This window comes from Pelophylax lessonae (assembly GCF_965119305.1).
Source record: "Pelophylax lessonae genome assembly, chromosome: 2".
Classification (NCBI taxonomy): Eukaryota; Metazoa; Chordata; class Amphibia; order Anura; family Ranidae; genus Pelophylax; species Pelophylax lessonae.
In genome coordinates, this window is record NC_138769.1 from 704049740 (window position 1) to 704065364 (window position 15625).

The window sequence follows — 15625 nt, forward strand, 5'->3', positions numbered from 1 at the left end:
CAGCCGACCGATGGGCCGTCTTTTGTCCAGTGTTTTTGTGTTGGTTGAAATGTGCTCTAGACTGCACGCAAATTTTCTCGGCCAACAAAAACCAACTTCAGAAGTGATGTCATGTGCTGGTTTACTTTCCGTGTGTTTTTTCTTCTCTGAGCATGCCCAGTCTTGCTCATCTGATTTTTGTCTGCCGAAATCTGTACTGACTGATGGAAAAATCGGCCGTTCTGTTGACGGGCAACAAAAATTTTATAGCATGCACACCAGATTTTGTTCGGCCGAAAAATCGCACTCGGTTGTCGGAATCATCATAATGCAAGCCGACAATCGGCCGATCGGACGTTGGCCAAAAATTCATGGCCAACAATCGTTGCGTGTGTACGAGGCTTAAATGTAGTGTATTTTTCCTCAATTAAAAATGGGTAAATGTGAAAATATAGAATATAAAATTTACATCCCCATGACCACATCACCTGCTGTCTGCAAGAGCTGCATAAAAATGGTTTATACCCAAGCATTAAAAAAAAAAAAAAAAAAAAAAAAAAAAAAAAAAATTATCTTAGTTATAGGTTTCAAACTTGTCATGTGGAAAAGTATGTACACCACTACTTCAAATCCACAAAATTAGAAATCAGGTGTTCCAGATTAGATCCTAAGGCTGTCCTATACATGTTCAAATTTATTGTACAATTTTCTGTTAGATTTACCAGAAACCATATAATATGAGGTCAAAACTAAAACAGTTTCAACTGTACCCTTTAAGGCAGGCCCTTGTATAAAAACACAGTTTAAGGTAAATTTTTAGAACATTTTACAGAAAATTATAAGAAAATATTGTATGGCCAGCCTAAGGCCCCTTTTCACACGTACGGACCAGTCATTTCATCAGTTCAGTCGCGTTTTTTTTGTCATCAGTTTTTTTCAGTCAACATCAGTTTCGGTTTTTTAAACGGATGAAAAAAAAAAAAAAAACGGATGTTAATGGAAGCAGAAGCATCCACTTACATCCCTTTCCATAGGAATGCATTGATGTCTGTGTTTCACCCGTCAACGGATAAAAAACGGACGAACGGTCCATATGAGTGAAAGGGGCCCTAGGGATTAAGCAGATGAGACTTTGGGGTCGATTTCCTAAGGCTTGTTGCAAACTAGAAGTTTAAAACTTAAAAAAAAAAAAAAAAAAAAAGTATATATATTATATATATATATATATATATATATATATATATATATATATATATATATATATATATATATATATATAGTACAGACCAAAATATTTGGACACACCTTCTCATTCAAAGAGTTTTCTTTATTTTCATGACTATGAAAATTGTAGAGTCACACTTCAAGAGGTAGTCACCTGAAATGGTTTTCACTTCACAGGTGCGCCCTGTCAGGTTTAAGAAGTGTGATTTCTTGCCTTATAAATGGGGTTGGGACCATCAGTTGTGTTGTGCAGAAGTCAGGTGGATACACAGCTGATAGTCCTACTGAATAGACTGTTAAGGGCCGTACACATGACGAAAATCGGACGAAATATCCTCCGATTTTTCTCTGTCTTCTCAGCGTTCATTACTGTATTTAGTCGACAGTGCATACATGTTCACGAAATTTCTCATCCGATTTCTTTTTTTTGGCACATTTGTTCCTAGACTTCCGGGTTGTCACAACTTCAGATCATGCGCGGTCTTTCGTATTCGATTTTTCACGGATGTACTGCATACACATTAAACGAAAATCGGTCGTCAGGGGACGGACGAAAAAAATTGGTGTTTTTTTTCGTTGAAAATGTCAGCATAGGCTGCTGAAAGTTGTGTACACACTAGGCGAAAATCGGACGATTTCACATCGGGCGGGAATTTTGGGCAGATTTTCTACTAGTGTGTACCCCACTTTAGAATTTGTATTATGGCAAGAAAAAAGTACAGGAAAACGAGTGGCCATCGTTACCTTAAGAAATGAAGGTCAGTCAGTCCGAAAAATTGGGAAAAAAAAACTTTGAAAGTGTCCCCAAGTGCAGTCACAAAAACCATCAAGTGCTACAAAGAAACTGGCTCACATGCCGACCCCCCAGGAAAGGAAGACCAAGAGTCACCTCTGCTGCGGAGGATAAGTTCATCCGAGTCACCAGCCTCAGAAATCGCAGGTTAACAGCAGCTCAGATTAGAGACCAGGTCAATGGCACACGGAGTTCTAGCAGCAGACACATCTCTAGAACAACTGTTAAGAGGAGACTGTGTGAATCAGGCCTTCATGGTAGACTATCTGCTAGGAAACCACTGCTAAAGAAAGGCAACGAGCAGAAGAGACTTGTTTGGGCTAAAGAACACAAGGAATGGACATTAGACCAGTGGAAATCTGTGCTTTGGTCTGATGAGTCCAAATTTGAGATCTTTGGTTCCAATCACCGTGTCTTTGTGAGACACAGAAAAGGTGAACGGATGGACTCTACATGCCTGGTTCCCACCGTGAAGCATGGAGGAGGAGGTGTGATGGTGCTTTGCTGGTGACACTGTTGGGGATTTATTCAAAATTGAAGGCATACTGAACCAGCATGGCTACCACAGCATCTTGCAGCGGCATGCTTTTCCATCCGGTTTGCGTTTAGTTGGACCATCATTTATTTTTCAACAGGACAATGACCCCAAACACACCTCCAGGCTGTTTTAGGGGCTATTTGACCAAGAAGGAGAGTGATGGGGTGCTGCGCCAGATGACCTGGCCTCCACAGTCACCGGACCTGAACCCAATCGAGATGGTTTGGGGTGAGCTGGACCACAGAGTGAAGGCAAAAGGGCCAACAAGTGCTAAGCATCTCTGGGAACTCCTTCAAGACTGTTGGAAGACCATTTCAGGTGATTACCCCTTGAAGCTCATCAAGAGAATGCCAAGAGTGTGCAAAGCAGTAATCAAAGCAAAAAGGTGGCTACTTTGAAGAACCTAGAATGACATAGTATCAGTTGTTTCACACTTTTTTGTTATGTATATAATTCCACATGTGTTAATTTATAGTTTTGATGCCTTCAGTGTGAAGCTACAATTTTCATAGTCATGAAAATAAAGAAAACTCTTTGAATGAGAAGGTGTGTCCAAAATTTTGGTCTGTACTGATAAGATTATATATATATATATATATATATATATATATATATATATACTTATATACTTACACACACACACACACACACACACACACACACACAGTATCTCACAAAAGTGAGTACACCCCTCACATTTTTGTACATATTTTATTAGATCTTTTCATGTGACAACACTGAAGAAATGACAATTTGCTACAATGTAAAGTAGTGAGTGTACAGCTTGTATAACAGTGTAAATTTGCTGTCCCCTCAAAATAACTCAACACACAGCCATTAATGTCTAAGCCACTGGCAACAAAAGTGAGTACACCCCATAAGTGTATAGTGACAGTGTTGCAGCGCTGCTAGAGAAATCTGTGCAAAAAGTGCAAAAAATTGATATGTGCAAAATGTGCGACAAAGTGCAAATATCAGAAATATATTCTAACAATCATGCTAAAATTCATAATGTTTAAAATCATAAATAACATGCTAAAAATCTGCAATAACTGATCAGAATAAAAATCAATAAATATGCAATAATAATGATCAAGGTAATGAAAAGTCCATATATGTTCTGCAGGATATAAAACACTAGTGTTCCGCTGAATTAATTCAGGTTTGCACCCCCTGTGGTAATCTACTCACCACAAATAGCTCGGTCATCTGCGGTTAAACATCTGATGGAGGCTTTCCTGGGCAGCTTGGATACACCAAATATGCTGGGAACAATCCTTGTAATGGTCCTTTACTATATACTTCCGGTTTCCTCAGAAATAAGTAAAGTGCCAAACATAGTGAAGTACGTTTTCCAAAGGTTTTATTGAAAATAAAGAAATGTACTTACAAACAAAAAACAAGTAGCTACAGAGGACGCCGTGATTAGACGGCGAAACGCGTCTAGCGATTGGCTGAGCGGACCTGACGTCATTTCCATCCGGTGAGACGCACGCGATGCGAGAGCAGCGATCCACCGAGCCGTGCTTACATGTCGCCCGTATTTGTTTTATGTTTGTAAGTACATTTCTTTATTTTCAAAAAACCTTTGGAAAACGTACTTCACTATGTTTAAAAAAATCCTGCTTTTTAGCTTTCTTTCAAATTCCTATTGCGATATGGGATGTGGTGCCTTGTATGAGACCTTGCCCCTTAGCAAAAATACCTTGATTATTCTTTTCTCTATCCCAAAATCAAATGTATACATAAACAAGTACACACACACACACACACACTAAAAATGATATAGAACACCCACCTTTCATTGATCTCTGTAGAGAGTTCAGGTCATCCCAGTCCACAAATATCTCAGATGAGATCAGATGCCATAACTTTATTCTCTCATGCGGGTCAATGCGTGCGGTGTTCAGCGGATCATACAGTTCGGGATGGAGGCGTACAAGCGATATCAGGAGCTCAATATCAAGGAAAGACTTTGAAGCCATGTCGAAACTGTGATTCAATCCAAACACCATTTCCGTTCCTGTATAAACAGGAAATACGGTGCGAGCGCGTCAAAAAACGCACCTCATTATTTCTAAGCGTTTCTTTGCACATTTTCTTACACAATTTTAAAAACAGAGGTGGTATGGTATCTCTACAAAGGCAGCATGGCGAATTACTGTCAATGCAATGCTGGTAAGCTTTATTAAATTTCAAGTACCTTAAGCCAAAAGAACATTTCGGTTAAAGATCCCACTTATAAATGGGGTCTGTTTAAATCCAAGCCCCAACTACCTTCAATTTACCTTCACAGAACCAGTGTAAATTTTGTCATCAAACTTCGATTTAGTTTTAGTTCTAGTCTTGACTGAAATTACATTTTAGTTTAAGTCGTATTTTAGTCATCTGAGTTGTTCGTTTTAGTCGTATTTTAGACGACTAAAATCTCCAGTACATTTTAGTCGACTAAAATCTAAAGGGTTTAGTTAAATTTTAATGCACTATTTCTTTAGAACTGCCAAACATTTACTCCTAGAGTAAAAAAACAAACAACATGTTTAATAATTATGGTATTAAGCTTTGAACATGCACCACAGACACAGATTTAACCATTGTGATATAAATTCAATTTAGTTTTAGTCATGGTCATTTTAGTTTTAGTCGTATTTTAGTCATCTGAATTGTTTTAGTTGTATTTTAGTTGACTAAAATAGTATTCATTTATGCCCCGTACACAAGTGCAGATTATCTGAAGACTTTTGTCTGCAGACTTACCAAAACCATATAAATATGAGGTCAAACCTAAACACTTTCAATTTGTATGCAATCCGGCAGGCCCTTGCACTACATAGAAAAGGTAAATCTGAAGACAAAAGTCTTCAGATAATCTGCACGTGTGTACGGGGCATCAGTCTACGAAAATATTTTAGTCGACGAAATTACCATTGCACAGAACTCAACCACTGTTCTTTATTCCATGGCTTCCCCCAATAAATACCTGGTGCTTCGCCCGATACAGGTCTAGCAGCTAGTCACTTTGCCTACAATTGACCAGGTAACAAGTTCCTTTAGGGTTGGTTCACACCAGAAGCATAGTCTACACGTGCGATCACAGTCTACATGTGCGATTACTGTGTGTTCCCTTGCAGTGCAATTTTGCAGCCCATTTGTCCGAATGGGCTGCAAATCGCACCGGCACACACAAAAAAGCAGCGCATGCACTACCTTTAAAAAACACGCCGCACCAAGTCACATGGCATGGAGTGCAATTAACAACATATTGGCATTCGCAGCTTGCAAAGGCATTGCGTTTTGAACGCAGTGAAGGAAATGTGCACCGTGTTCTGGTATGAAACGGCCCTAAAGGATGGATACTGGAGGTCTGAATAAAACCTTTAATCTCTTGGGGACTGCAACAAGCAGCTCTCGCCTCTGCCCAGCCACAAAGAGCCCACTCTACCTGTATGGTTCCCTGAAATAGATTTGTCATGGAGGCTAAAGAAAGGAGAAAAAGCTGAAAACCAAGTGCACTTGTTGGAGTCCCCAAAATAGTTTTGAAAGGCGTATCTGTTTAAGAGAAAAAAACAACAACAACTAGCAAGAGAACCATAGAGCCACATTACCCAACATGCACACATGTGCCTACCTGAATTTCCTTCTTTATTTTATGTTTTTTGTCCGGTATGAATATTAAAGCAGAAGATTAACCTTTTATTTATTTATTCTTAAAGCTTTTTTTCAGTTTTTATTAAGCTGCAACTGTCCTTAATACGTGTATTGTGTTGTGTGAGTATAGTAGAAGTATAGTGTCTAAACGTATGAGTAACTAGGATGATAATGATCATCTGAGGTGCAACCTAGTCATCAATTGTAGTGGGATCTAAACACCAGTAAAGGCATGGTGTAAACTGGGTGTAAAAGGCATGGTGTAAACTGGGTGTAAAGGCATGGTGTAAACTGGGTGTAAAAACGTAAGATACACATAGGAGAGCCAGGTAAGTTGGAATAGATACAAAACACAGTCCGTACACATGTATAATATAAATCTGCATCCAATTGCATACTTTCTTCAGCACTGGAAAAAAAAATATTTAGTTTGAGTATAGTGTGCCCTTAAGTGATATTAAAAAGTATTTTTTTTTAATTAAAATCAATACTTACCTGTTTTTTGCAATGGTATTGCACAAGAGAGGTAAGAGTGGTCTCTTTAGTCTCCAACTGACAATGTCCGCTCCTCCTCTCCTTCAAGTGCCCCCTAAGCAAGCTGTGTGCTGAGGGGGCAACTGTGCGGGTGCACTCCTGAGCCAGGCTGTGTGCATCTATGGAAATATACAGCTCGGCTCACCCACACCCCCAACTCTCTCATCACTGGATTTGACTGGCAGCAGCGGAAGCCAAAGGCTCACACTGCTCTGAGTCTTCGGTGAGAAGAGGAAGAGTGAGCAGTGCTGCTGCAGACAAGACAGCACTGGATCAATAGAGGGAAGCATTTAGGGAGGGGGGAACCTTAATTCAGGGAATGTATTAGGGTAAAACGCGCTGACTTAGCGCTGCAAATCAATTTTTATTCCTCAATAAAAACCCATTCTCAGGTTGAAAAACCATAAAATTAATACACGTGATTTGAGCGCAATATACTGTTCTATTCCACAGTAAACTAAGCAAAGCACGTGGTGCAAAGTGTAGTAAAACAAAGTAACCTTTCAGAAGTCAAATCAATAAATAGATGGTGGATTCTGATTTTTGCAAGTGCTGAAACTTTGGAATTAGCACTTTTCTCCTTGTGCGGTTTTAACCATTGGCCAACCGTGTCATAGCTGAATGACGGCTACAGTCTGGTTGGCTTATTCTGGGAGGGCATACGATGCTTCCTGGAGCATCACGGATCGTGGCAAAGGGCCAATGACAGCAGCCCTTGACCACATGATCGCTCCGCCCAATGTTATTTTACCAAAGATATGTAGCAGTATAACTTTTTCCAAAAATATATAAAGTTACTAATTTGAAAAAGTTTATAACCGAGAAGAAATACACAATTTGTGGTCTTATTTATGGCTCAAAAAAAAAAAAAAAAAAAATACCAGTAATGATCAAATACCACCAAACGAGAGCTCTATTTGTGTGAAAACAGGACACAAATTTCATATGGGTACAGTGTTGCATGACTGAGTATTTGTTATTCAAAATGCGAGGGCACTGAAAGCTGAAAATTGGCATGGTTAGGAAGGGGGTATAAGTGCCCAGTGGATAAGTGGGTAAATTTTTCTGAATTTGTCCACAGATGTTCCACAAAAACTAGTTAATAATAGATGAGGACACATTTTAAAGAGGTTGTAAACCCACCTCACAAACTTTTACCTATAGGTGCTATAAATATCTCCCAAACTTGCACCGTTTAGGAGATATTTAGAGTGCATACTGCCGATGACGTCATCGGCGCATGCGCTCTGAAGGAACAGCCACCCTTCAGAGCTCAGTGCCGTGAACGACGGCTCCCGCGCGCATGCGCGGGAGTGATGTAATCGCGCCTCCGGCCAATCAGATGGCCGGAGGATGCAAACCCGGAAGCAGGACGGCCGGACATGTCGGCTGTCCTGTCATTGAGCGGGCGGCACGGCGGGGGCTTCGTTTTAAGGGAAGTACTTCATAATCAGCTAGTATGCGATGCATACTAGCTCCTTATGCCTTTCTCTTTACAGGGCTTTTTTTTTTTAGGGACTTTACTTCCTCTTTAAATAATTTGCCATTTTAAACACTGGGTTCATATTTATGCAGGTCCAGTTTCTATTTAGTGGTTCAGGTGCAATTCATTTGACACTCAAACCATACCTGAACTGGACTGAAAAACACATAGGACCCTTTTAAAATATGCACCACAACCGGCCTCATTGCATATATGTGAACCAAGCTTATCAACCAAAATAGCATATTAACAATGCGTAAACAAATATATTTAATATTCAAAATGGACTACAATAACACCAATGCATGTGTGGGAAGGGGGTATGCTTTGTTATTTGTACGTATGGAAGATGTAAATAAAAAAAAAAAAAAAAAAAAAACTTTCAATAAAAATTATTTGATATAAAAAAAAAAAAAAATGGACTACAACAAAGATTATAAACCATCATGAACTTGGCTGTCTTAACTTTTGGCTGATCAGTTGCAGTGGAAATATAAGTAAAGCCCCGTACACACGCAGAGATTGTTGGCCAACCGATCGGCCGTCTTTTGTCCAGTGTTGTTGTGTTGGTTGAAATGTGCTCTAGACTTGCACTGGACTTTTGTTGGCCAACAAAAACCAACTTCAGAAGTGATGTCATGTGATGGTTTACTTTCCGTGTGTTTTTTCTTCTCTGAGCATGCCCAGTCTTGCTCATCTGATTGTTGTCTGCCGAAATCTGTACTGACAAATGGGCCGTTTTTTGTTGGCCAACAAAAATTTTATAGCATGCACACCAGATTTTTTTCGGCCGAAAATTCGCAGTTGGTTGTCGGAAGCATCATACTAACAAGCCTACAATCGGCAGATCGGACGTTGGCCGACAATTTACGGCCAACAATCTGTGCGTGTGTACGGGGCTTAACAGCATGGTTTGAATTTAAACTTACCATTACCTGCTCACCAAAGGAACATGTGAAAGATGGTTCTTCATGAGTAATCACAGCCTTTTTTTTTATAGATTTCTAGACATCTGTGTGAATAGGTGAACATGATCAACCCAATACAAAAATCCATTTTTTTTTTTTTTGCACTAGCTGTCAAATCCTTTTCTTAGTGTCCAATGACGGATGCAGAAAGTCTTTAAACTTTGGTTTTTACTGCCAATTGCAGAAGTTCTAGGCACTGCCAAATAGGAAAACTGTAGCTAGCTGCACCCTTCAGGTATTATAAAAAGGGAATCGGTCTATCTGAAAGAAGCTGTCACAGCTCAAAACACATTCAGAAGAAGAACTACAGAAGAGCTTTTCTTTAGTGAACTGGAGCTGGGACAGAGGGACAGCAGAGAATGGGGGTTGATTAATTAAAATTGGAGAGTGCAAAATCTGGTGCAGCTCTGCATAGAAACCAATCCACTTCCAGGTTTCACTGTCAAAATTTAAGAAGCTGAAGTTAGAAGCCGATTGGCTACCATGCACAGCTGTACCAGATTTTGTACTCTCCGGTTTTTAGTAAATCAACCCCAATGTCCTTGTTGAGATAAAAAAGCAGAAACTACTTTAGGCAAGGAGGAAGTCCTTGGCCTGAACACCACCTTGTCCTAAACAAAATCAAAACCAAAAGGGTCCCCTCACCAAGGTGATGGGTATTGTAGCACAATTTCCAGCCGTTTGGCTGGATGTGGCTCCACCTGGGTTACCACTAGCAACAACAGCACATTTAAGCATGTTCTTCAAGTGTGAGCACTGAGACAATGACCAGTCCAGTATCTTTGGGTTTTTGTATTTATTTTTGTAACTTGGATGGGAGAAGGGATGAGTGGGATACTCCTTTGGCTCAACTATGCACAAATTGCTAGGGACAATTGAAAAATGACGACTGGCGCTGACTTGACGCTGGCTGGATGCCGGTCAACGCCGATTAATGTTGGTTAACACTGGCCTGCTGCCTGTTAATGCTGAACTTACTTCTGACTGCTTTCCTGAATGAAGAAGTCCTTTTTAAGCTCCCTTAAGCACTCCTTGCTGAGGTAGCTATTTGTATACACTGCTGAACACTTCAGGGCCCGCACCTGCACCCCCTTTCACTCTTCTCTTCAGGGCTTAGACTCTGGCACCCCCTTTCTAAGCCTTCCCTACTGGTTAGCTGGCTCCCGGATCCCTTTAACCTTCTGGACACCTTCTCTAGCTCTGACAGGAGGAGAGACTATTGCGCTATTGGCCAGGTTTCCTCCACTGCCCAAAAAGAGCCCTCATTGGACACAGTGGGGGGAATCCCCAGACTCCCCTGGAAACACATGACAGCCTAGCTGAATGATCAGGCCCCCCTCATAAGCAGAAAGGGCCATATAAATGCTTTTTCCTAGCACCTACCTAGGAGGGTGCTACAGGTACAAGACAAAAAAAACCTTGTGGGTGAAAATAAAGATCAGTAATGGGTTCACATGGTAGTTTCTGAAGAACAGAAAGTACCAGAGTCAGATCCCGAAGAGTCACAGGGGGCAGATGAGGGAGAGACCCTCTGTACCAAGGGGCAAATGGTCTCAAACAGAATGGAAAGGGCGGAAACCTGACTCCAAAACTTACCCCAAATGAAGTATGCCTTCCATGTACCAAAATAAACCTTACAGAAAAGTAAACTGGTTAGATTTTAGAATTATAAATATCACAGATTCGGAGACTCCCCTCGTCCCCAAGAACCCGGACTTCAAACAGCCGAGCCGTTAAAGCCAGCATCTGTGAAGCAGGAAGGCAAATCGGTTTTAGAGACAAAAGACCTCGACAAGCAGAAGACACTCCAGCAGAGTGTCTGCCAGGAGTCTAACCAGGTAGGTAATACTGCATTCACTTGGGCCAGTCCAGAGCAATGAGGATCACCAGAATGACCTTTATCTCAATCCTGTAAAGCAGATAAGGAAGAAGTTTCAGGGAGGGGAGCAAAGACCGATTAGGGTGCCCTGATCCCACGTAGCCATCAGAACAACCACTGCTTCTACCAAGGATCCCTGTACCTGGAAATGAATGTTTCCAGTTTGTTAAGCCTGGGGTGTCCATACCAGTTGTATCCTACATACGGCACACATTCTAAACACTTCAGTGTCGGGAGTACTTCCCCAGGTACAGGCATTATCCGCTAAGGAAATCTGCCTGCAATCTGTGCTTGCAATGTGCTTAGCAGACAAGGCTGGACTGTACAATTTTTCCCTTGACAAATCTCAATCTACCTCTTGATGTGGGAAGACCTCTAGTTCTTCCCTGAAGATTGATGCATGCCACCGCATTTATCTAACTGAATATGAATCTGATGACCATCCAGGAGGACGCTCTGCAGAGATAACCAAATTTCCTGAAGTTTAAAAAGGTGCTTGATAGGGGGGGGGACGAGACTCAGATGATGATGATCAAGTCTACAGCCCCAACAGGGGTGTCCCAGAACTCCTCTCAAACCTAACAGGCTGGCATTCGTCATGAGAACAGAAGAAAGAAAGGACTTCCCCAACTCCAGAGCAGGATTCCAGAGCCACCAAGCCAGGGACAACCTTGTCCTCTGTGAAAAACACTGGTATGACACATGACATGATAAATGCTTAAGGGTCCCTGCTCAGGCTATTAAGCTCCGATGAGTTGGATCAAGCTGACCTAGTGAGGGTGCAGTCTGAGGAGAGGTCCATCCGGACCCAAAGCACACCGCAGAAATAGGAATCTCCGCTCGATTTATCCAGGCCACGTCCCCAACATGTTTTGCCCCACCCTAAAGCGCAACTCCACTTTTGTTGAGAAAAAAAAAAAATAAATAAATATTGCCCTCTGAGTGATGTACATTGCAAGGATTTTAACCACTTTTGGACCGGAAGGATTTGCCCCCTTAATGACCAGGCCATTTTTTGCTTTTCGGCACTGCGTTACTTTAACGGACAATTGCGCGGTTGTGTTACGCTGTACCTAAATAAAATTGATGTCCTTTTTTTCCCACAAATAGAGATTTCTTTTGGTGGTATTTGATCACCTGTGCAATTTTTATTTATCGCGCTATAAACAAATGTGTGACAATTCTGAAAAAAAAAAAAAAAAAATTATTTATTTATATATATATATATATATATATATATATTTCACTTTCCGCTATATAACATTCCCAAAAAAATTCTTAAAATCGAATGTTTCTCATCCTTTTAGGCCAATTTGTATTCTGCTACATATTTTTTGCACTCTCCAGTTTTAGTAAATCCACCACATAGTGCTCAAAGCGTCACAGGCAGCAGTCCCATACCCTAGATCAGGGATCCTCAAACTACAGCCCTTCAGCTCTTGCGGAACTACACATCCCATGAGGCATTGTAAACACTGACATTCATTGACATGACCAGGCATGATGGGAATTGTAGTTCCTGAGCAACTGGAGGGCCATCGTTTGAGGACCTCTGCCCTAGTAGGTTAAAAGGAGGAAACGAGGGAGCAGTATAGCTACACACAAATGTTAAGCCAGGTTAACATGTGTGGCCACGGTTTTGTTTTGTGCATGGGGTCCATTTGTTTACCAGTTCAGGTGCGATTCAGGTTTGAATATTTGTCTGAATTTGCACCTGAACCAGATCCAAAAACGTACACGACCTTTTGGAATTTGCACTGCGCCCTCCCCAGGACATGTGTGAACCGGCTTCAATTCGCACATATGTGAACCCAGCCTTGAAGGTTGAAGAAAACCTCACCCTTATTGAAAACAGGACTGAAAAATGTTTCTTAATTACAGTTTCCTGAAAACTGAACTCCAGGCAGATATCAAAAAAGCATCATCTAGTTAAGGTGGTTCTAAAGCCACAAGGATTTTTACCTTAATGCTTTCTTACCTGAGCCCCAATCCGATCCAGCGACATACACAAGAACAGCGGCTCTCGACACGGTCTCCCTCCTCATTGGACAGAATGATAGCGGTAGGAGCCTCTAGCTCCTGCTGCTGTCAATCAAATGCTGCGACGAGGGGGTGGGTGTATGGGTGTTTGGAAAGGGCCGAATTGCATGGTCTGTGCCAGACACAGACCGGGTGGGTTTAGGAGTTTTCCAAGGGGACACCTCCCAAAGAGGCGAGACCTGGAGTGCTGGCGGAGGACCCCCGAAAAGAAAAACCGGGGCTGCTTGGTTGAAAACAGTGCACACAGCACAGTTCTAAATGAATGGGCTGAATTCACACTGCTTAGAACTGCATGTAAATCACATAGGAACATGCACTGCGTTCCTGTGCGATTCGTAGTGTGAACTGGCCCCAATACTGTAAAGACAACATTAATCGTTGTAACCTTTTTGAAACAGTTTGTAATACATTACTGTACATTTGTATGGATGTCTAGCTAGATCCATCTTTGTTAGACTTATGTAAACTTTGCATTCTAAATGCACAAAAAATATTAACCATTACCTGGTTTGTATAATCAAGCAATTAAAGTGAGGTGTAATATACTGGAACACAAAAAGTAACCAATCAGATTTTACTAATGGGTCATTGAAAGAACTGGACAGGCTGACTGGTTGTGTAACTGAATTTTACTATCTTCCTTGGTAAATAAGTTTTCTTATGCTGCCTCTTGGAGCAAATGTCACTATAATGTCATCACTCAGATCTCTAGTTTAATAGAACTTACGTTTTCTCTCTTTTATTGCCCTTATTTCTTCTTCACTCTATTAAAAAAAGAAAAAAAAAAAAAAAAAAAACAACAGTTAAGTGTACATCAAGCCACAGAAAAAAAATCTCCATGTTTTACCCTGTAAAGATGTAAAAGTATAGAAAAATTCTTGTTGATCTGCTAGGGTTTACATGAACAAAACAAGAAAAGTAGAAATGCATCGAAATTTCGACGACCGAAACATATCAGCCGAAAATGGTGATTTTACGGTGGTTTTTATAGGTCATGTGACTCAAAAAACCGCTTAAAAAAAAAAGTAACACGGGTGCGTTATACATACACACACTTTTTTTTTTTTTTTTTTTTTTTTTTTATTAAAACATTTGGCACCGAAAAGTCCATTCGGTGCACCTCAAAAGAAAAGCAATGCAGAGTTGACCAGTTAAACACACACACACACACACACACAACTACAGTGTGACCTATTAAAGTAGAAGTTTAGGTTACTTAAAAAAAAACAAAAAAAAACGGTCTGACGCAGCGGCTGTCTCCCGTCAACTCGAGGACCAAGAACTGAGCAATCAAATGACTGCTGATTGCTCACTGAAGAACCAAGTTTGAGAGGGGGGCAGTAGCAGCTGGCTTTGGCTGTCAGTTAGGCAGCAGGGTGGATACCGACATCCCGGCTCCAAGACGTGAACTGACAGGGGGTTTTAACCCTTTGGTGGTGGATTCTGAATCACAGAAGAGCATAAGCAAGTATACTCCTATGATCCACATTAGTATGGGCAAAAAGTTTTGGCCATGCTTCTATTTTAAAAAGATTATGTGAGAGGAGGACAAGCTACCGATGACACCTACAGGACATCTGGTTGCCATTGCAACCTTAAATAGGAACCCTAACCAAATTTTCTTCTTCATTTTACCTTGGAAGTCGAAAAGGCCAGACATCTGTGCATCTGTTGGGGAGATCGCCCCCCACTTCCTACACAACAGGCAGCAGGCACCTGGACAAGAAGTGGTAAGGGAAAAAAAAAAAAAAAAAAAAGGCCCTAACCTATTAGCCTGACAAATTTGCGATTTGCTTTGAATCTCGGAATCGGCTTAAAAAAAAAAAAAAGTTAGGAACTAGTTTATGTGCGGCGATAATATGCAACATGTGCATCATTATCGTTTTTATGCGTAGGTGCCCCAACACGTGTACGTTTGTGCGTGCATATGTGTGGGTGGGGACCAACTTTTTTTGGGGGGGGATTTTGTGCGCTTGAGTGCAACTTTTTTTTACTTTTTTTTTTCTCATGTCGCCTATGTGATGATTTTTTGGTGAAAGGTTCTCTTTAATGAGACATGCAGGGTCTAAAAGATCCCAGATTTCTCCCCTGTGCTCCACTGAATGTAATGCAGATGGCGTTGCATTACATTCTGTCAACAGGAACACAGGAAACTGTCAACAGGAACTCAGAAGTGGAAGGAAAACTCTGGCTAAGGCAGAGTCCAACCCAGATAGTCACTTCATGGAAGAAACCAAGGCAGACTTCTGAAGATTCAGAATTCAGCCGAACTCCCTCCGGGTGCGTATGGGGACCTTCAGGTTTTCCAACAGTGCAGTAGGAGACTGCTCAGAGAAGGAGGTCGTCCAAGTAGCCCAGGACCGCGATCCCCCGCTGACGTAACAATGCAAGCGCCAGGGCCAACATTTTCATGAAGACCCAAGGACCGGAGGTGAGACCAAAAGGCTAACACCACAAACTGATAATGCTCCTCTCCCATGGCAAAGCAGAGGAAGCGCTGGTGACCGACACATATTGGAATGTGAAGGTAAGCGTCCTC

The 15625-nt window shown here is 41.3% G+C and overlaps 1 protein-coding gene across 1 annotated transcript in view; it reads right to left on the reverse strand.

Moving 5' to 3' along the window:
- The window catches only part of THAP12 (THAP domain containing 12), a 63038-nt gene that overhangs the window by 15822 nt on the left and 31591 nt on the right, over positions 1–15625 (reverse strand). Inside the window, exon 4 of the mRNA XM_082246170.1 lies at positions 13814–13850. Within this exon, the coding sequence (XP_082102296.1) occupies positions 13814–13850 (37 nt within the window). The remainder of the gene's footprint in view (positions 1–13813; positions 13851–15625) is intronic.